Raw genomic sequence first — 22,520 nt, forward strand, 5'->3', positions numbered from 1 at the left:
TGGCTAGAAGAGGCTTGTTCTTGCAGAACCTGAGAGTTTCAGCTCAATCCATGCTGCCAGCAACTTGGTGCAGGGGGCTGTGTTACAATGGATTTGCATACAAGAAGGAATATTTGTGAAGTGACATAACAGGATAGTAAACTAATGACCCATCCAGGAAAGGGGCCTGGGTACTGTATCACTGTATCCAACTCAATAGACACCTATGTCTAGAAATGAAAGAGCAGCCATAAAGAGTTAGACTGCTTAAAATGGATAGAAGGACTCCTTTCTTCTTCTTCCATCAGAAAGGTCTTATTGGGTGGGGGGTGAGTAGTTATGGGGTCTGTGATGGAGTTGAAAAAGGCAAGGGCAAAGAGACACTGCTTTTCCTGGGAAATGCTTTCTTTGTTGTTATACTTGCTACTTTAATGGTTGCTATTTTATTTATGATGCTTCTTAGCCCTATCATGATGTGAAGAGCTTGGACACTGCATAATACATTCAAGAAAAACTTCGATCTTATCTCTCTATAAATACATCTCTGTTACTTTAAGGGGTCCATCATCATACTGCCCAGCCATGAAAACGCAGTGTGAAAAAAGTGAAATACCATCATCTAAACTAACACAGAAACAAAGGAATTGCAAAAGGAGAAAAGATGCAATGAAAGGAGCTTGTATACAGGTTGTGTGTAACAGTTGCAAAGGGGTTAAAATGTTCCTTCCTTCAGTTGCAGTTTTGCTAGACTACTGTGCTTAATAACCTTACAGTTTAAATGGTCCCAACTAGGCTTTGAAGTTAACACCTTGTTGAGGCAATCAGAGAGCAGTTCACACCTCTCTTGCTGCTATTGTTCTCAGGTGACAGTTTTTGCTTTTTGGTGTGCAAGGGTGTCTTGAGAACAACTGTTCTAACAAAAATTAATAAAATAGTATAACTGCAGTGACATCTTTTTTAATACTATCACTCATGTCCAAAATAGGAAGGAGGAAAATAGCACCCAGTTCATACTATTTAGACTAATCTTTACATACATATGGAATGACTAGGGTACAACTCTAAGGAGGTGAAGCCTAAATCATACGATGGGATCTGTTGCATGGATAGATCCCTTTACATGTTTATGGGGCTCCATGTCGGTTCACCTATAAAATCCTTATTGGTTTGGGATCACTGTTAAAGGAACTGCGCCATGTGAGTGACAAATGGAGAGCATATAGAAAGCAACACTGGGCTAGCAGTGGTAAGAAAGAAACTACATTGAATAGGTTTGTGAATAAGCTTGAGTTGCATTTGTCGGTTTTGTTATTGTAAGGACTTAAAAAAAAAGAGAAATTAATAAAATAATAATTAATCCAAGCTGAACACCATCACAACCATTAGTAGTAATGCATCTACCTTAGTCATTTTAGCAGAATGCATGCTAAGGATAGGATAGTAGCCTTAATGATGACGTTGTGGAGCTTGTTCCATACGTGAGAAGAAGCAGAGAAGACAGCATGATGGTGAACTAAACCAAGGGTTTGATCCAACTGCTGTTGACTTTAACAGCTTGCTTTAGCATAACTGCTATTAAAACAATTTGGGTCCTCTTTAATGAGGTTGTTCTACAGATAGTGCATGTTGTCCCTAAAAAGGGAAAGCCTAACAAATCCATTAAAAAGTCCAAATCCATAGGAGATGGGTTCTCACCAGTAGGTTGCAAACCAGTTGTAGGGGAACACAAGTCCTTTTTCTTTACTTATCACAACGTGGGGGGTGGGTCTTCACATTTTTTGTGTGTTGTAAGTTGAGTTCACAGTATAGAAAAAAAAGACTACAGAAAATGTTAGGGGATCTTCTTCCCCAATTCACAGGTTTATGATTGTCTTTTAAAATGATGTTCCTGCATTTTCGTCAGGTCTGGCTCATAGTATATAATTTATGACAGCCTAACCTAGGGGGCCAAGGTGACGTGGGTATGAATGCACACAGTTGGCAGGCCAGAGGTTGCAACTTCAAGGCCATAGCAGAAGTATTCACAGCACCGCCTGTCAGATTCAAATGAATCTCCAAATTCTGTTAAATACCTAATCACAAGGACATAGGAAAGGAAGGAAAACCCAGAAATTAAGTTGGCTGTGTAGCCTTAATTCACTGCCCCAGCCCTGTATGTATGCTCTATGTTTCAGTCTTTCATTACCTCATCAAATACCATCTTTCCTACGGGCCCCCTCTCATTCAGTGCCCAGGATGGACTTAAACAGCCATTCCATATTTTGCTTTCTCATTGTTCAGTATGTGCCCCATACCTTCTCTATTGCACGCTATTTGGACCCAGCTCTGAAGAAATAATTATTCATTTCCTTATGGGCTCTTTTACAGCACTCACCTTTACAGTACCTGAGTGCTTCACAGATATGGACTATTTTCATGAAGCTACTATGAGACAAGGAGTGTTACAGTGTTCATGTTACAGGCAGAAAACTGACGTGCTGAAAGATTAAGGTCAGAAGTACTGACTAATTTCGTGTGCCCGGTATGAAGGCCCAATATGTGACATCCTGGATCTTAGAGTACTTAGCAGCATATAGCACTTGATATGTTCCAAGCCCAGCTCCCATTGACTTCAGCTGCATCTATTAGCAGTCAGCCCTTCTATAAATCAGACTGCTGTCAGGCGTCAGAAAATGAGGGACACAATTAGTGGCCTTCTGTGAAAAATGTGATGTGATGTATCCTATCACAGAAGCTATGATAGGACCCAGTTCTCTAGGGAGGCATTCTGCTGCCTTGACTAGGAGATATCTCATCTCTTCCGTTAGAATTGCCTGCTCATTCATTATATGCCTTCCACCCTCTGTCGTAGATGAGGTAGGAGTTTCTCCATTCCACCGCCTTAATTCAACCCCAGACCAGGTTAGTTTGTGCACTGACTACAGCAGGCGTCTTGTGGAAGAAACAGTGCGTTATCCTGTAATTAGACCTGAACTATAACGCACTTGCACAAGCAAACACAATTCTGGCATTTCCTAACTTCTGAGTGCTTGATGTTGTAACCTGAAGGCTATTTTTTTCATGCAGGCTTTGTTTGCAGTTTATCTTTAAAATAACAAGCAGAAACACCACTACATTGATACCCAGGCAGTATCTGCCCAGCAGTAGTAAGTTGTTCTTTAGATAGACCAGCACTAGAGGAAATTATTTCTTGATAGAAGAGGGGAAACTTGGGTCCTGGTCCAGGCCCTGGATGGGAGAGTACTCTGCTGAGCACTGATTCTTTTATATTTGCGTCTGCTTGGATGGACTTCCTGGGGACTACAAAAGGTCCATCCCTGACCCAAAGGTCATCTCAGGCTAAATTTCAAGTCCTTTCTCCAAAGCATGGATTCTTGAGATTGTCAAAGAAGAGCTCACCAGAATTGTAATATGAACGAAACAATGACCCTAGCTCGGTCTCAGAAGGAACGGAAGTGTTTTACCTGATGTTAAAAACACAAAATGAAACCCTGCTTTCAGCAGACAACTGGCATGAAAAAATTCTGCCAACATGGTTAATGTTCAACAGAGCTGTAGGTAATAGATGGGACTATTGACCTGATAAATGATAAGCCAAGATGCGCATGTGTATTAGGGAAGAAAAAGCCCTAACAAGTCGGTTGCTCCCACCTCCCGACCTGTTCAGGACAGAGTGACTACTGAATACAGAGCACACTATCAAATGTTTATTGCAATATTTAAAAAGTGAAGGGCTTGACACTGAAGGTGTAAAAGCAGAGGGGCAACGTTTAAGTGAAAGTGTTAATTAAAATAGCCGCAAGTGATGCTTATACACAGTGCCAAGCTATGTTTCCTTAGGTCAGTCCATTCACTAGTTTCCTAATAAAAAACAGAAAATACAAACACCTTTGTTTTCTCATACATTTTTTATGAGTGTGTGCTGCACCCGAGTGCTAGAAGCCCCTTCTACAGCAGACATAATGCCGTGAGCTTGGGGAATATTTTCTCCCAGTAATGTCCCTATGACATAAAATGACTACGCGAAGTCCAGCACATTGCAATGTTTGTTAGTTATAAAATTATCCCATAATCCTTTTCAAGTTCACATCATTTTGTTGTACCCAGAAGGAGCTAATCTATTCTCGGTACACTGCAGTCTATAGTAATTGAAAGTGATTGGCTGGAGTGCTGTAAACATGGCAGAAATTTGTTACATTATTTTCTATAAACCACAAGCAGCACTAATTAATTGAAAAATGAATGTCAGTTGGCATTAGCTGGCATCCATAAACTGAAAAAGAGAAATAACTGCGGCACGTGCTGTGTTATAAATGATAAAGCAGCAAAGCTACAACAGGTGAAACATTTTTTTTAAAGCAAAACCATCCTAAAATGTTATTGGCAAACTCCCAAGTCTAGGGTTTTTAATGAGGCATTTGCATCAAAATAAGTAAAACCACATGGAATCTTAATTGTTCGTATTTTAAGTATTAAACACACAAGAGCAGTATTCTCTGCAGGAAAGGAAGTGTGGACTAATGTGAATATGGTGCTTTAGCATAGAGAAAGGCAAGTTTACATCACTTCATTTTGGCGTGAACTTTATCTCACAGAGGATTTGAACACAAAACTTAAGTTTGCACAGAACCAGCCTACGAAATGGAAATACAGTTCACCTCTTGCTCTTTGAGATGTAAAAGCATTATTTAAAGAGGTAAAAGTCACAGTTTGTGTAGCAGGCCCAGGCCTCAGGGGCAGTTGTGATGCCCTTTGGTGGCCACGTGGCTCCTGCCCCACTCCGGCTCCCTGGGGTACCTTTGGTTTTTCTCTTGATGGAATTATTTTCCCTTGTATAAGGGAGGCTGCACAGGGTCCCTGGGTGAGCCCTGGCCTGCTTTGGGCCAGTGTGTCTTTCCTGTACCTAGCTGACCCCCAATCCTGCTTTTCAGTCCTTAAATGGGGCCCCATCACTGCCGCAGGGTACCAGTTGCCTTAAGGGCTATTTGTGGCCTCTTTACACCCCTGTAGCCTTACCCATACTTCGTGGATGTCACTTTTGCCAGTTAGTCCCTTGTATAGGTTCAGCCTTCTTAGCTGTAGCCAACAGGTTACTCTGGCAGTAGATTGGGTAGCCCAGGCCCCCTGGCTCGGGCCTGGCCATTCAGTCTCAGTGTCTCGATAGTCCTTGCCACTCCTGTTGCCCGCTTTGGGCTCAGGCCCTAGTCTTCTTTGCCTCAGCCTACTGTGCCTTGTGCCCCTGCCCCTGGCTGGGCTCAATAGCATGCTCTTTAAGCACCTCTGTGGTCTCCTTTCTTTCCCTATCAGCCACATCCAGTCCATGGGTGTAATCTGGAGCAAAATTCCAAGCAACCACTTCAAATTCAAGCACTTTCCATCTGGGTTATTATACTATGTCAAGCCCTCTCCCTGTTCTCTGGCTGTCTCAGGCTCCTGGCTTCCAGCTGTTAATCCCCACCAGCCTGAACAGGCAGGAGCTCCTCTCCTGACCAAATTCAGGGCTGCACCACCCCTCTGCCTTGGGGGCCCAGGCTTATATCTCCTGGCTCCCAGGTGCTCTCCTGATCAGCCACAGGTGTATCCCCTCGGCCTCCAGGGCAGCTTACTGCTGGTGCCCTTACTGCCTAACCAGGGCTCTGCCCTAGTGTCCTACTGCTAGACAGCTCGCCCTACAATAGGCACTTGCAACCTGTGTGTCCCTGGCTGCCCGTCCCCCTCCCCTGAAGCATAATTCACAGTCTTCCTCCACCTGTGGATGTTCCTGCTGCTACTTCTCCCTTAATGTAACAGGAGCCCCTGGCTCCCTGTTACACTTCTCTTTTTCTTTTGTATTGTCAAACTCCATAAAATGGTGATATCATAGAGGAAGAAGAAAGAGCAGTAGGAGTACCTATTTCCATTTCTGGCTGTACAGAGGTAAGAGGGGAAATGCAACTTTTTCTAAAGAGGTGCAGCTGAACCAAGGTTTGCAGCCACGAAACAGGCTGCAGCTTGCCTGCTGCACTTGCTCAAAGTAACACTTGCAGAGATCAAGAGGCTGCAACATTAAAGTGCTTTTCCCAGTTTTATCAGACAAAAAATCAATGTGAATCTTCAGTCATGGAAGGGATCATAAATACTTTCCTGCATCTTCCTTGCTACTTGGGTGCACAGCACTTCACAGTGCAAGCACAAATACAACTAGATTCAACACCCAGAAGAGCTGACTATCTAGTTTTCTATTGCAGCAAAGAACTCCAGATCCCACTTTACCTATTAGGGGGCCTAAGCGGGGTCAGGTGACCCTATTGCACCCTGTTTGAGTCCCTGAAAAATTACACACCTGCTTTTGTAACATACCATCATCTTCCCCTTAAGACTAAGGTTATGGACACAAGTAACACTTAGCCTGGTTTACATGTAGTTTAACCCTGAAATGGACAGACCTACAAACCTGGTAAACTGTTTTAAAACCACCTAGAATAGTTCAAAAGTGTACCTAATCTGGTACTCATTTGATCTAGTGCATAGTGCATTGGTTCAGTGTTACTTGTGGACACCAAGTGTTCTGCGAGATGGGTCAGGTCGATCTTCCAGGCATCCCACTCTGCATCACTCACCATGCCCTCCCCCAGTCCCCTGCTGCAATTGGCCACTCTGGTATGCAACCACAACTCTACTGCCCACCTATTTGTTATCAATGAGTTCCCTTGCACAGCTTCTTCAGTAGAAGCTATCTTTCTAACACCTGTATCTTCACTCCCTACTCAACTGTGGGCCCTTTTTGTGCCCTCCCTCTAGCCCCTGGGAACCCAGAAGTGTGGGTCCAAGCACCCCCTCTGCCCTTGCATGCCCTAAGACAGGCAAGTGCAATGCAGAATTCAATCAAGTGCAGGCTACTTGACTTTATTGAACCCAATTTTAGGAGAGAAGAGAAAGGAGAAAAGTGAAAGCACTCCCAGCCACAGGTCATCCACATCCTGGGCCTCCCCCCACTGCCCCACTCACCCACCGTGAGGCAGGCTGGGCTGGGTGCTCACTCCCATCTCTTGATGTCATGGTCACAGCAGGTGGGCACTTAGAAGGTTAGCGTTCTACCTAAAATGCTAGAGGATTGTATGTGTGGACACGTCCGAACCACAACAATCATGAATTGGTTCCTAAATAGTGAGATTTGGGAACAGTTCAGTTGTTACATGTGTCCATGCCCTATGTCATGCAAGTGTACTGTGGAGACAGACCCATCTACTTTTTTCCCATAACGTGATCGGGTGGAACACTGAGGCACCCATTCGGTGGGATAGGTTCTGGCTCTAAGCATGTGTCTACATTTACACAACTTAAATAGTTGCAGGATTGGGGCCTGAGTTCAAACTAAAGGATGGGAGTTGGTAGCAACGAGGAGAAGGAGAAAGGTTAGGACAAAAGGAGACTGCGAAGTTTCATGGCCGGATAGAGTCTGAGTACTATTCTTAGAGCTAGAGGTTCAAGATACAGTTGGAAAAGCAAGATTGAGAAGGATGGGGCATGAGGCAGAGGGTGCAAATTTATTTTCTAGAGAATAACACCGGTAGTGCAACACTTCTGGTCGGCCCTCCAATGAGATAGAGAAATACTACAAATTTGAATTGTTGTTTCAAGCAACAAAATCCAAAAGCTCAGAAGGATGTCCAAAATATTTAGCTAGAGGGAGATTCGGAAAATTGGGAAAGTATCACAGGGTACGTTTAAACGGTCTCCTGAGCAAGCCTGACATACTACTGAGAAATAAGCTCCACCCACACATGACTAAACTTACAAAATTAGGTCCAAGAGCAAGCCTGAGTGGCTTAAGATGGCTTAGAACCACATTGGGCCATCTGTTGTGCCATAGATGCAAGCCTGGGCATGTACTGAGTGGGCACGCTTGTTTCTTGGCAGCGCTTCTAGCTTTGCTTAGGAGGTGGTTTATACATGTGCTGAACTGGAAGTAGGAACAGGGAAGACAAACCATTAACCAAGAGTAGGAAAGGTTTCATTGCTTTGGCATTTGGTAAAGGGGCCTATATTTTGCAATCAACAGTGATAACAAAATAGACTTTTCAAAAAGTCAAAATATCTCAATTGTGCTCTTTTAAAAAAAATATTGTATTAATCATAAAGAAAAAAGCAATACAAAGTGGGCGCTTATATAAATAGCCTTATACATACACTGTCTATTTTTATATTTAAAGGTCTTTTTTGAATCATGCCAGGGGAAAGTAGGCAGAGTGGAGTTACATTTGTCTAAATTCAGTGTAAGCGCTAGCAGCTTGAGGCTCGGTATCTGGAGCAGCCGAGGAAATTATACAATGTCCTTATATTTCCAGATACGTATCAGGCTTTTTCACAATATCAGAGATAATGTTCCAGGATAACAGCTTTGTTTCTGGGTGGTATGGCCTCTGGCTGTTGTTTGCAGTTGGGAATCAAAGACGTTTTCAGCAAGTGGTAGGGTGTTTGCTATAAAGGTACAAGTTATATTACATTCCATAGTGTTATGGTTTAGGCGGTTGATAATGGATACAAAGCTGTTCACTTCTAGGTCACTGATTCAACTCCAGATAAGGATTGTATTTCAGGAAGGGTTGCATTAGAATCCCTCGATCTCAGTCGTATACTATGATTTTGATTCCTTGTTGGATGAAGCCCAAATACTTTACCCTAAACTTGATCTGGATCTGAAGACTGTTCCTCAGCACATTTCTGTTTATCACCTGACATCATTTTAGTGGTTTATGTTAAATAAATTGATGTCCTGGTCCGGTTTCTTCCGGTCACTGTCCACATCACAAGAGCCACCATGCCTGCTGGCAGTCTCCGCAAGATCCTTTGATTTTGGAGTTGTCTATAGCAGTTATCATTATTGTCTCTAAATAAAATGGCCAGAGAAATGAAGCCACCCTCTTTGTACATGGGAATGTCTGCAGGTCATGTTTAAAATGCACTGCTATCCCCTGGACAATAGTTTCTATCTCAGATAAAGCAGAAACTTCAGTCTTTAATATAGTGAGTCTGACACCCGGGGGTTGAGGACTTGGGGGTGAGTTCCCTTTGAAGAAAAGAGTTGTGGGAGAAGAGATGGGTAAACCAAGGTTTCATGATCATTTCCCCTGGAATTTACATCTGGATTCCTTTTGCATAAATATGTAATGTCAAAAGAGAGAGTGGAGTAGAGAGAAGGAGAGATGGTGGAAGATAAAGGGATTCAGTAACATGCATCGGTGATCTCTTTCACACCTTGAAAAGGTTCAGGAGTGGGCCTTTGCTGCCTTGTAACTTTTTCATTAAACTTCTTTTTATCCCTTCTCCCTCTCCGTTTTCTATGCATTGTTTTCCTCTCACGCTGCTCCATCTTGCACCACACCTTATTCTGCTTCTTTTCCCCCACAAGTCTCCTAAGCAGAACACTAACCAACTAACCTGTAAGTTCCAGTGCTGCTTTCAGAGGAGGTTTGATTGGACTTGAACGTCAGCCAAAACGAGTTCACCCATCTCTACATTCACTTCAGAGTCAAACTTGCTGTAGAGTGTTATCACCGGGAGGTTTGCCCTAGCTATGTGTTGTGTTGGTCCATTTATAGCCGTCTTGAAGAAATACCAACGGCAGGCAATTTCTTTCAGTAGCAGAAAGAGTGTTGGGCTTGTGAATTTCCATTCACCATGCTAAAAATGAAAGCTCTCGTACTTCCTGTTAGTTTGGTAGCTGGCCCTGTTTTGAAAGTCATGCAGTAAATAGCCTTTACCAGAAACAGCAATCTAGTCTAGTGAACCATGGACCTGAAATAAAATGAATGATAAGAGAAGTGGGGCCTCATCATCCCTGGTGCAACTCCATTAACATCTCTGGTGCAACTAACGGGGTGTTGCCAACTTTCATAATTTAATCATCCTTTGGGTGAGGATTTCTTTGTTTCCCAAAGCCCCGGTTCCTGAATGCAGGCAATCAAATAAGAATCTTAGCTTTCCTGTAAAAGCAAAAATAACACTGCTAGTTCTCAGAGTTGTGGAGAAGAGCCTACAGCAGGGCCCATCTTCACCCTCAAGGCTCAGGCAGATAAAATATTCCATTTTTTCCCCCAATCCTATGATTTTTTTATTTTTTTTTAAAGCAAATCTCATTAATTTTGCTTTGAACGCTTCGGGTTGGCAATACTGCAACCTCCATTGACAGCAGTGGGGTCACACCAGGGATGACCTCAGCCCAGCATTTGTACGAGACAGGTATATGATTCTGTTCCTTGCAATGTATGATTTGATATGATTTGATGTTCTTTTCTGGGACCAAAAGAAGTCGGGGTTTTCTTTAAAAAAAAAAAAAAAATATCATCACTTTATTAAAACAAACTGATATTTACAGAATTTTTCCCCCATCTTTTGTTATAATTTTTAGGTGCTTCAGAGCTGGGCCCATTTTCAGATCCCAGGCAGTTCACAAGCATTTCATCCCTCACTGAGAGCCGGTTCTCCAACCCACGAATGCACTATCCAGCTACCTTTACCTATACACCGCCAGTCACCTCAGGCATGTCACTGGGTATGTCAGCAACCACTCACTACCATACCTACTTGCCACCACCCTACCCAGGCTCTTCCCAAAACCAAAGTGGACCATTCCAGACCAGCAGCACTCCATATCTCTACTATGGCACTTCATCAGGATCATACCAGTTCCCCATGGTGCCGGGGGGAGACCGCTCCCCTTCCAGAATGCTTCCTCCCTGCACCACCACATCGAACGGCAGCACACTATTAAATCCTAACTTGCCGAACCAGAATGACGGTGTGGAGGCAGATGGAAGCCACAGCAGCTCCCCAACTGTTTTGAATTCTAGTGGCAGAATGGATGAGTCCGTTTGGAGGCCATATTGAAATTTCCTCTACGTGGCCCAATCTCCGTGAGCCAAAAAAAACAAACAAATGGTTGACTTACTACAAAGTGCCTGTTTTTTTAAAAAAAGAATAGATTTTACTGATATGTGCAACTGTTTAGTTGGGATGATAATGGCCATAAAAAACAAGAGTGACCAACCTACCACCATCCACGTTTCAGATTATGTGGATCAAAGCACATATTTTTCTTGGAAACATTTTACCTTCTTTGATATTTAAAATGTGCTTTTTACACAGAATAATAACCCCATTATTTTTGTTTTTTTTTGTTTTTTTTCGACTGTTGTCATAAATAATGAGTTCTTTTGCCAATAAGGAGAAAATGGACTCCCCAATTATCAGGAGAAATATGGTGATGCAAGGCAAAGGCTGCATTCCATTTTATTTTTTAAAAACCTTGAACTCTAGATGATACAGTTGCAATCATACAATGTATGGGACCCTGTTCACACATGTAGTGCAATTCAACTGGCTTGTATTGGTGCACATAAAAGGGAAAGCATAGATCAAGTTGTTTCCAATCTGGTGTAATAAATTCAGCTCATAGCACGTGTTCCAAAATTGAGTCCAAGCCTTGCTGCAGATAAAAGTTTGAACTTTTTCCATTCATTGCTTTTTTTTGTACTTAAAGAAATGAGTCTTGAAGTTACCCACCTGACTAGACAACCATGGGGTTTCTTTTTTGCTTTTGTATAATTATTTTTGCCTTTGTCCATGAACCAAAAAACCCTCTAAAAGAAAAACAAAATATTATTACTGAAGCAAAAAATGAAAGTGGCAATATGTTACTAGAGCCAAAATGGTATAGATAGTATTGCGTTTGGCTACTTTTTTTTTTATTAAATTATGAATGTGTAAAATTTGAGGTTATTTGCTAACATGGATCATCATATAACTTTAAAGGAATATTTATAATTATTTAATGATGTTTGGACCCTTGAAATGTTTCTTAATGTAATATGTTGACTTCGGTCTCTAAAAGTGGGGGTTGGGGGGTGTTAATTATTACATTTCGTCAATGGTGTAAACCTCAAACCCATACCTGAAAAGCAGTTCCAGTGTGAACTAGTTTACAATGTGATTTTTTTTTTTAAAAAAAGCAACCCAAATGCATCCATATCAAATGATTTTGGATGTATGATCTTTTTATAACTTATGAAGGAAATAGTGTATTTAAAATGTTATTTGATATCTGGTTGCCTTCAACACAATCTTGCCTTTTAATCAGCAATTACTGAGATGGTTGAAAAACGAAGAGAGGAAATCAGTGTTTCTCCCCTCAGATTTCCCCTGTCGGCTCCAATTTTTTTCAGAAGAATTTGAAAAATTTCCAATGAAAAAGCATCACATGATTTTGAATTTTGACAGAACGTTGGGATTTTCGACACCGTGCCAACGTGGTGACATTTGGCAGTTTCAGACTGTAAAACTGGCTGGCTGTATAATTGCTCAGAAGTGTAAGTCAGGTAGACATCGGGAAATTGTCATCACCGTTGTTCACTGACGTCTCAACCAGCTCTATGTAACCATTGGGGGTAAGAATCTAGACCAAAACACTTTAGCTTTTTAAAGTGACACCATTCATTAGCATCAAATGCTAGAGGGGTGAGGACCTTTTTGGTTTGTTTTGTTTTCTTTTAAAGAGATATGGCAGTTGTCATATTCAAGAAACAAGCACAAGGGAACCACTGCACTGCAGACCAATGCTCTGCGGGTTCAGTGTTCAGCAATACGCAGATCTTCAAACTTTACGCGGAAGATGACAGTCACCTTAAAGCCACACACAGGGCTCCTAACCATGGTACATGGATACAGGGATATGAAATTGCACCCATGACCTTTCAGCAGTCTGTCTGCTACCGACCTATAAAGCTGAGGTACCCACATTTTGCCAAGCCTGAGGCCTGTAGGTACGGCCTGATCCAGAGTCAGCTCAAGGGAGTGGGAATCTTTCTGCTGATTTTACTTGGCTTTTGGATTAGGCTCCTAATGCACACATTTAACCCTGGATCCGCAGTCCATTCAGTGTCAGGATAAGACTTAAGCAGGTGCTTAATTTTTAGCCTGAACTTAATCTCATTCACCTTCAGCTGCACTTGAGCACGTGCTAAAGTGTTTGCTGAATTGGGGATATCGTATGGAGGAGAGTGCAGCTACCCTGCCCCTCAGTAAGAGGTATGGCCTGTGTAGGCTCTCAGCTCCCATCACCCAGCGCTCTCTCACGGTCCAACCAGATTAAATCGCATGTAATAACCAGTATTCTCCTTGGGCTGCTACTCCGTCTCGATAATGAGGAGAGTCACAGGCTGTACTTGGGCTACCCTCACAATAAACAACCAGTGAATGAAGTCACACGGTCTGATGACTTCATCGGACGACGTCCACATTATCATAATCAGTTAATAGCCAAGACTGTCGTCTTACGAGACTGAACATTATCACGGTACATTCCTCCCAATTTGGTACGGTTACGTGCTCTTTCAAAAAAAAAATCTTTGCCTTCTAAAGGTTGTATACCAAGTATGCTTAAATGAATAAGACACTTTTCTAATACGTAGCGTTCCTTCAAAGATGGAAGCTGTAATTGATTCTATTTATTGTTTGTTCGTGGTGGCTTGAAGCGTACCACTGTCCATTTATTTGTAACTGTAAAATACATTTGTTACTTTCAGCAGCACTTAAAAAGCGAGTGTCTGGTTACACATTTCAGTTTTGTTTTTTGTTTAGTAAGCAAGAGAAAAAAAAAATGTACTGCCAGTGCAAGCTGTTTCCTATTTAATAAAAGGTACTATATTTGTACATTATTTGTTATTGCTGAGAAGGGCTTTTTAAGATTTACTGTGTGCATATTAAGTAATTTTTAGGGATGCTTTTGTGTTCAAATGTTGTTAGAGTGGCTGCAGGCAGCAACCCAGATTTTTTTTTTTTTTTCAAAGACTTTGTTGTAAGACTCAAGCACTTCATTTCATTTCTGGATCAGTCCAGCCTAGACCAGATTCTTGTTTTGCGCAGCACCCAACAGAGCTCTCTCGTGTGTCCCCGTGTTTCTTTAAACTGGACCAGTAGGGACAGCCTTTCAAAACGTTTACATACCTGGCTGTGCGATGCAAAATGCACACTTAACTTTGTGCGTTTGGCTCCCACGATCAAGCAGACAAATGTCTTTACTCTGCCGGCAGGTAATGTGGGGACTTTCCAAAGCACCTCAGCCTTCAAGTGCCCAAGTTCCGTTGACTTTCAGGGGAATTTGTGCTCTGAAATCCTTTTTGAAAAAGCCCCCTCTATTTTTACTAGTGATTGTGGTCAATGCCCAGGCAAATTGGTACACAACTGCCTGTCGAAGCTTTTTGAGAATGCCTCCAAATACATTGGGAGATGTTCTTGATTCAGAATTTCAGGAAGAAAAAAGGTGTTCTAGTTAATCTGACAGGATCACTTACATTAGGAGATGTGCATAACATCTAAAGGAAAGAGGGTCCCCGTTAGAGGTACTCTAGCCCTTTCCTTTGGGGAATGGCAGTTGGCACAGTTCATGGATTTAGAGATAAAAAAAAATGGCCTTTGTTAATCTCCAACTCTCTGATTGTACCAAAGATTTCTCTACAGGAGAACTGGTGTGATGTCCCATATCAAAATATAGGGTTATAGTCTTCTCTCGATAGTAATGTGATTCGCTCTATGGATGTCCGTGAGGCTAGATGTCTGAATAGAGCAAGCTGGATTAGACCCAAATTTAATTCGAGTGACGTTTCGACATTCTTTGAACAGACCAGCTGCTACGTACTCCTTAGTCTTGAACGTCCTGCCAGCAGTCCCCTGAGCAAGGATTTACCAGTCTCAACAGGTGCCATCTTGAGTGGGGAAACTTTTGCACTGTCACATTCATTGCTCCACCTTGATTACTGGAGCCTGCTGTTGAATCTGGGCGACACGCTAAGCCAGGATTCAGACAGACAAGCCATGAACAAAAGCAATAATTATAACCTGTACCAGCCATGAGTACAAATCAAAGAAGCCCAGTTCTCTGAACCCCTGAATTTCTTATTGTTTTTAAATATAATGCATTTCATGTTAACATTTTCTGAGAACTTTTTTAGATGTTTGTTTACTTCCATGTTTACAGATAACTCTTTGCTTTTTTAATGCAGTACTTTTACGTATATCAGCCAAAAACCATACTTTTACAGTAACCTTTGTTTTAGGTAATATGAGTGACATTCCATTTTTTTTCTTAAATATGCTTTACCAGTCTTGAATTTCTGCTGGAACAAAATATTTGTAGCATTTTGTGTAAATACAAGCTTTAATTTTTTTTTATTTTTTTTTTCAAATGCTGTTGCCCAAGATTTGCTTTTCATGCACATATTGTACAAACACATTCTGCTTTGTGCCACAGACAATGATTGTGGATGAGTTTACTTTAACTTCAAAGGGACTATTTGTATTGTATGTTGCAACTGTAAATTGAATTGTTTGGCATTTTCTCATGATTGTAATATTAAGTTGAATTTTGAATTTCATTTTCAATAAAATGGCTTTTTTTGGTAATGGTCTTCTCTGCTTCTTTATACTCTGCTGTCTCTTTTTAAGTGCTCCCCTCATTCATGAGCAGCCAATGGTGGGACTGAACAAATATGTAGTAGGACACTGTACCAACATACCACTGGCAGCCACATTGTTTTCTGCAGAATTCAAGTTTTGATCTAAATATAAACTGTAACTTTCTATTCCTGGTGATTGCAAAGAAAACCTAAATTTGACCCAGAAGTCTTCTGTCTCCTTGAGTTGGCGTGCAAATACTTGGAAGAGCATTGCTGGGGTGTGAACTGCTCCCTTCACCTCAATAAAGCATTAACTCTGAGACTTAACGATTGATTTTAGCAAAAGCCTCCTATCCAAGAGGCACTCAGAGCTTAGTAGTACTAGCTGGGTAGAGTTGTTCCTGGTTGGACTGATTGGGGTGCAGCTATTGCTTGTCTTCAGGCTTGTGAGGCCTCGAGGAAGAGGTAGCACCAAGCTTCCAGGGATATATTGGTGTGGAGGAAATCTCAGATTTGCCCTAATTCTTGGCGGGGCAATGTAAAATCAAGCTGGTGAGTAAACTGCTGAGTTGGCACAGGACTGTGTGGAGGCCGAGAGGAAGGAGACAATCCCTGTTTGCAGATTTGTGTGTAAGGGTATCTGCAGGAAGAGCGTCTTTTCAGAATTTTCTAGCTTCAGGGCATTTATTGTAATTTTATTTCAGCCTTGTGAATAAATAATTGCTTAACATTTACAGTGACTCTTAGACATTGGACAGAAGCAATGTATCTACTTCCTGCAGCTGAAAGCATGGGGATAGGAGTGAGCAGCTGTTCGGTTTTCCTATGTGTCCTACTGCATCTTTAGCAATGAAGGGGAGTAGTAGGGAAGTTGGGTTTGGATTTATAGCCCTGTACCCAGGACCTGGGGTACCAGTAACAGCCCCAAGCTTGATGGCTTAGAGAAGAAAAGCTCTTCATCTATACGATTTTTTAAATCTATCTGTTAAGGTTATGAAGGTAACTTTTCAAACATTAACCAAAGCAGGTCTCTCGTATTGACTCGAGAAACAATAGCTCAGACAAGTATTAAACCGCTCCATTCCCTGCAAGAGATCTTTCATTCTAAAAGATAAAGATGAAACCAAATATCAGCATTATTAACTAGTTATTCACTGCCCATTTTAACCTAGATATCCTGCTCCTCAGATTGTGGGTGAGCATTAGGATGGTGCTCAGACTGGGGTGCCATCGTCTTGCCTAACATTTGGGCTCCTGGCTTTAGGACGACTCAGTCTGGGAGGGAAAACTGTCTAGTAAGCGAGGCAAAATGTTTCATTCTCTATGGATCACAATATATTGCAATTATTATGTCAGTTAGTCTGGTAGGTACTTCTTACACTAAAAAAAAATTAGTGCTGAGACCTGCTGCTTCCCAATGCTACATTGCCATTTGCTTTACTGAACTGGCATAGCCTCTGCGAATGCGAGCACAAGGGATGGATCTCATCACTGCTATATAAGTGCCCAGTCAGTTCCAGTAACTGTACAATTAGCAGATGGCTGCACTCTGATTTGCTGCTGCACTGGGAACTCATCCACAGGCCCGCAGTAAACGTGCCTGGTCAGCTTCTTGTTTTGTTTAGTATCCAAAAGACGAAAAATGTAGAACAGTGCATTGAAATGAAAAGTAACAATAACTGGAAGGATTTTCAAAAGCCTAAATCTGCTCCCATTGAAGGCAGAGGGAATTTGCTATCTCCAGAATATATATTTTAGTCTATTCTAAACTTCCTGTTAACTCCTTAATGACTGCATTGAGGATCACTGACCTTTAGCTTCATACTACATTTAGGCCAGGGTATGGCGATTACCTGTAATAGAAATCACCCCTGTATCTTGTCTTTTGAAACTACTTTGATTCTTATCTCACCTCTGTTCCATTTCAGTGGAAGGACTTGAGTGAAATTTCTCCTGACAGAGCAGAATAAGGCTCACTGGTTGTCTACATGTGCATTTATGCTGGCTTAAATTTACTGCATAGTAAATTACTGCGCAGTAAGCGGGAATAGGTTGGCATTTACATGTGCAGGCATTAAAGCGCATTAACGTTATGTGTGGACTGACTTGGGACTAAAGTTAGTCCCATGTCAGTCCACACAGTGTTACTGTGCAGTAAGGTGTCTACATGTGCATTACTGTGCAGTAACTAATCGGGCATAAACTAATCGGGCATGATGCAGGTATCAAATTTATGCTCAAGTCAGGGTTTACTGTATGGTACGGGTGTACGAGTGTAGACATGCACCTGTACTGTACAGTAATTTGGGTTACTGCTTAGTAAATGTGCACGTTTAGACGCACCCACTGAATATAAAATAGGAAAGGGAGGGCGGGAAGGGCAGTATTTCAAGCTGATTTACCTGATAGCAGCAATTCATTTTGAATCAAAAATGATTTCTTTCTTATTGGGGGATGAGAGTGAATGTGGGCCTTGTAAGTGGCAAAACAGGACACAGAGATCTGAATTGAGGCTCCTGAGGTGGTAGAGAAGATGGAAACAGGAATTACCAGACCAGAGACCAGGGAGTCATCATGCCTGCTATCCTGTCTCTGACACCGGCCCATGCTAGATGCCTCAGAGAAAGATTGCAGAACCGAAGTAGGCAGGTACGGGATATGAAGGTCTTTCCTCCCTTTCAGTTTCCACCATTCTTGTGTCACAGGAGGGAGCCGGCAGCTCGAGATGTACCATCTCTGTGCTATAAAACAAGCTCTTGAAGGAACGTAGTCTGTCTATGCTGCTTCTTACCAACTCCACTATTGGCACCAAATTAAAATCAATCTACCCATTTACAAGGAAAAAAAAGAAAATAATTAGACTCCCGTATTGAAATAGTTGATGTGTATGGTTTGGTCAGGTTCTTCTTGGCTCTGAGCTCTAAAGTAGGACATTACTAGGGAAATTAAATGCTCCTGGTTGAAATTCGCCCTGAGGAGCGTGCTAGCCAACAGCCAATGTGCCGTGAGCAATCAAACGGAAGTCATGCACAGGCCTTGGCAGGGATTCGCACTGGGGAGTAGGAACAGCACCCTGCGAGCCTAGTGGCCAACTGCACAGCTCAGACAGGATATACTGGATTGAAAGTTTGTAGGCAACGGTTTGACGGCAACCCAGAAGCTGAAATTTGTCAGCAAAATGCGTGTTGGCCAGTTTCAAAGAGCAAACCTGCTCATTAAATACATGCGATCTGTTAGCAAACAAATCGTGGCTCGCAGAAGGAGGCAATGGCCAGCAGATGAAGCATTGTGAAGGAACTGGTTTATTAGCTGTGTTCAGCCCTTAGCATGATGCGATCTGACGGTAAAAAGTTATGTCAAAGAAATATATAGAATGCAAAAGGTCTTTGTCTGGCACACTCTCACTATAACTCTTTCTCCATCTGGGTATTTCTATCACTCCTGTGATAGGAGTGGCTGGGAAGGACTTAGGTAGGGTTGCCCGTAACACCCTCATCTCTCTCGATCAGGGGTTGGCAATGTTTTCCATCAAGGGGTTGCTTTAACGGAGCTGAGCGTGGGCTGCTTCCAACCTGGTCCATGCTGCCCCGGAGCTGGAGTCAGTCACTGCGCTCACCAGCCACGTGGGTAAAGGTGCCCATTGCCAAAATGCTAGAGAAGCCTCCAGCTCTGCAGACTGGATAAAATGGCTCCGCAGGCCGGATCTGACCCATAGGTTGCCAACCTCTGGTCTGGGCAATGGATTTCAACCCCCCAAGTACTGGCATATTTGGGTGCCTTACAATCCGTTCAGCGCTTGTATAAACAGGGAGTCGTTCGCTCCATTAAAGCAGTGGGAATCCAGGCTGCATTCTTGAAAGTAACTGGGGATTTTAGATGCCTCAAAAGTTCAGCGCCTCACTTGAAACACCTGAAAGGGTTTCTGAGCGGGGAAGGGGCTGAGTTCTTGCTGAGAATCAGCGTTTCAATTTGTGCATTCAAAAACCGGCACCAAAGAACAGTAGTTATCTGAAATGTAGGCCTTAAGTCATTTACCCCCAGACCAGCTGAGTCTATGAGTTTGTCTGTGCAAGACAGGACAGGGCAGGGCCTTGCTACGTGCACTGGAGTTGGCTAATCTGGATAAAACAACCATGAAAAAAGAAGGTAACTTGGTTGTTACTCCAGGTTAGCCACTCCCGTTGAACCCCAGCACCTTTACAGGCTTGAATTAAAGCTGCTACCTAGAATTAAAAACCTGAGTGGCCTGGTCTTTACTGCTGCTTTAAGTCAAGTTAACTGACTCAATCACCCCGAGTTGAGCACCCACATTTTTGTAGTCTGGACAAAGCCAGTGTTACTAGCGACCCCCTGTACAATTTAACCAAGCGTTTTCCTTCCCCTGCTCATGCCGTTTAATTGCTGTACTTCATCCCGTGAATCCTGACAGACTCAAAGCATTTGCTGGTTGTCCCAGGCTAATGCCATCAGGGCACTAGCCAGAAAAGGGAATACTGATCTTTTTCAAAATGGAAACAATATCCCTTTAATTATATCTTGGGGAATTTGTAACATTGAGAGAAAAGAAGGTTAGGTCTGGACATGGGAAGTTACAGCTTTGCCCATGATTTACTAGCTAGCCTTGGACTGCTCTCTACTACCTCTGTGCCTCTGCTTCCCCAAATGTAAGATCAAGATAGTACTTCTCCACTTTGCAGGGCTCCTCAGTGTTTATAGACAGCAACTTGGACATCTTATATCTTTACAATTTACCTTTCTCGACATATCTGAGGTTTGGGTCTGAGCCATTGGACAGTCTCGTTAAACAGAGTCGTTCTAAACCACAAGTTTAGAAAAACTGCCCCGGCTCCCAAATTGCTGAGCTGGTCAAAACAATGGAGAACTAAGGCCCACTTCAGCCGCATTGACAGATTTACATGGGTGTAGCTGTGAGCTGGATTCAATTTGGTCTGCAATTATTAAGCTTCATGCGCAGCCTCTTCTGCAACAGAAAAATAGGATAAGCAAAATACTTTGTCAAAGCTGGTGGCTGACCCAACACTTGGAAAAACAACACTACAGCAAGGGGCAATACTGTTATCATGTAGCAAGATGTTGATGTTTCTAGGGTTAAGTGGCCTGGATTAGGGTTCTTAATTTATACCACTGTAAATAAGCAGTAGCTCAACTGAAGTCTCTCTGGTTATTGTTTAGCACAGGGGTCTGCACCTTTTTAGGAGGAGCAGGCCAAATTAGCATGGCTTGCTGCAGAGGTGGACTATTTTTTCTGACCCGGGTGCTGCTGCCCTCCCCACGGCTGCCACTGCCAATTCCTCCAGATGCTGAACGCCCACTGACTTCCAATGCACGTGCAACCAGCTGCTGAATTGTTGCTAACCTGACTTTGCAGGCCAGATGTGGCCTTCACACTGTAGGTTGGTGACCCCCGGTCTAGCACTTTACTATCCCATCATTTTTTACACATCGTTTTTATAATTGGTTGCAGTAGGCTCCCGCTTCTCTAGGGGAGGTGCAGCTGAAGTCAATGGCCATGAGATGCTGGGCTCATTGACACCTTTGAAAGTCTTTCCCTTCCTTTTTTATCCCATCAGATTCTAGCCTTGGGGGAGGTTTCTGAAGAAAGCTGGGACCTCAGTGGTGATGCAGCCCACCCACCCTCCTCCCCACTTCTGTTTACTTCTGCATTTCCGCAGTTGCGATAAAGCAAGCCTCTTGTTCCCTGGTAGCTTGATACCATCCTATCGCATCCAACTGCCATGAGATAAACTCTCTTGTGCAGCTTCTCCCAAGAAAGAACAACCCTCAGGCTGGTTCTAGGAAATGAGGAACATAAAGCCAAATGAAGGCAATATGAGGAAATAGGAAAAGAAAGCAGTGAGGGGGGAAACTGGGAGAGAGACAGAGAGAATAATTCAGGCAGATCCCTGGAATCGTGAATGCAAATGCTCTTTGTCCTTTTCTTGCCAGTGGTGGTGTTCTCCTAACAGAGCAAGATGTTCTCGTTCTGTGTTTTTTTTTTTTTTTAATAATAGCCAGACCAGATGCTCAAGTCTATGCTGCAACATACTGTATAAGTGAGAAGGGGAACAGCTGATTCCTGTTAAGATGAACACCAGGAGAATAAGCCAAAAAGTATGAGAAATCTCCAGAGGTCTTTGCTTTGCAAACCCCTGTTTGGCAGGGAGATCACAGAATCAGGGCTGAAAATCTAGTTTGTACTTCTGCTTCCACCCTTGCTCAGACTGGTCGCTGCGTGTGTTACACTGGCCTCCGTGCCTTTCAGGACTTTCAAGTCGCATGTGGCTTGAATTTTCCCCTATCATTTAAAAAGTCTTAAAAATCCACAGCCCCTTGGCTTTTGTGGAGCTGTAGAAAGTACCAGTCAACAAGGACTTGACTTGACTTACTTCTTGCCATAGAAAATAGTAAAACTCTGAACTGGAGCCACTCATTTAAAATAGCACCTTTGTTCCATCCCTTTTACTTTTTTTCCCCCCACCGCTTTCCTTTCCTAATATATTATCATTACCTGCTTTTCTTAAACTGGAGGAGAATATTTCTAACTAAACAGAGGGAGCCAGAATGGTCTTTCTGTTCAGGCACAGGCATGGAGGTTGAGAAAGATCCCGTTAGTTCCCATCTGTGATGTGGACTCTATGTGGAGCCTTGACAGTCATTTAACCTGGCTGTCCCTCAGCTGTATGGCAATACCTACCAGACGGCGGGGTGGGAAATGATAGCAAAATCATTCAGGCTTGTAATGTGCTTTCAGAAGCTTGGTGAGATGAGCAGGGTATTATTGTTTCACAGATAGGAAACCCTGCCTTCTTGGACAGGGTTACATCAGCTCTTGTGTTTCTGCGAGTTGACAGAGATCCGGGAAAAGACTCCGACACGTGCTACCATGCATCAATGTCACGTTTCTTCTTTTCCGTTCAGTGACAGACACAGAAAACGGTTCTAGGAAGTGAGCAGGGTTTGTGAAAGGATGGAAAGATTGCATTAGGGTTTTAAACCTGGAAATACACAATTGCACATGCAAACGTATGCGTGCAGAACTTGTACATCCCCTTATCGAGACGACCTATGCGGACATTTTTGCATGGCTAT

The 22,520-nt window shown here is 42.7% G+C and overlaps 1 protein-coding gene across 5 annotated transcripts in view; it reads left to right on the plus strand.

Annotated features, from left to right (window-relative positions):
- Window positions 1–22,520, plus strand: part of RUNX2 (RUNX family transcription factor 2) — a 288,575-nt gene that overhangs the window by 188,714 nt on the left and 77,341 nt on the right. For 2 of the 5 annotated variants that reach the window (XM_019491602.1, XM_014608414.3), the window contains exon 7: window positions 10,370–15,417. The exons of the other annotated variants lie outside the window; for them this stretch is intronic. In XM_019491602.1, the coding sequence (XP_019347147.1) occupies window positions 10,370–10,848 (479 nt within the window). In that variant the 3' untranslated portion in view covers window positions 10,849–15,417. Of the gene's footprint in view, window positions 1–10,369; window positions 15,418–22,520 lie in introns of those variants that run through there. 5 annotated transcript variants of the gene reach the window in all.

Source organism: Alligator mississippiensis, chromosome 1, assembly GCF_030867095.1.
Source record: "Alligator mississippiensis isolate rAllMis1 chromosome 1, rAllMis1, whole genome shotgun sequence".
Lineage (NCBI taxonomy): Eukaryota > Metazoa > Chordata > Crocodylia > Alligatoridae > Alligator > Alligator mississippiensis.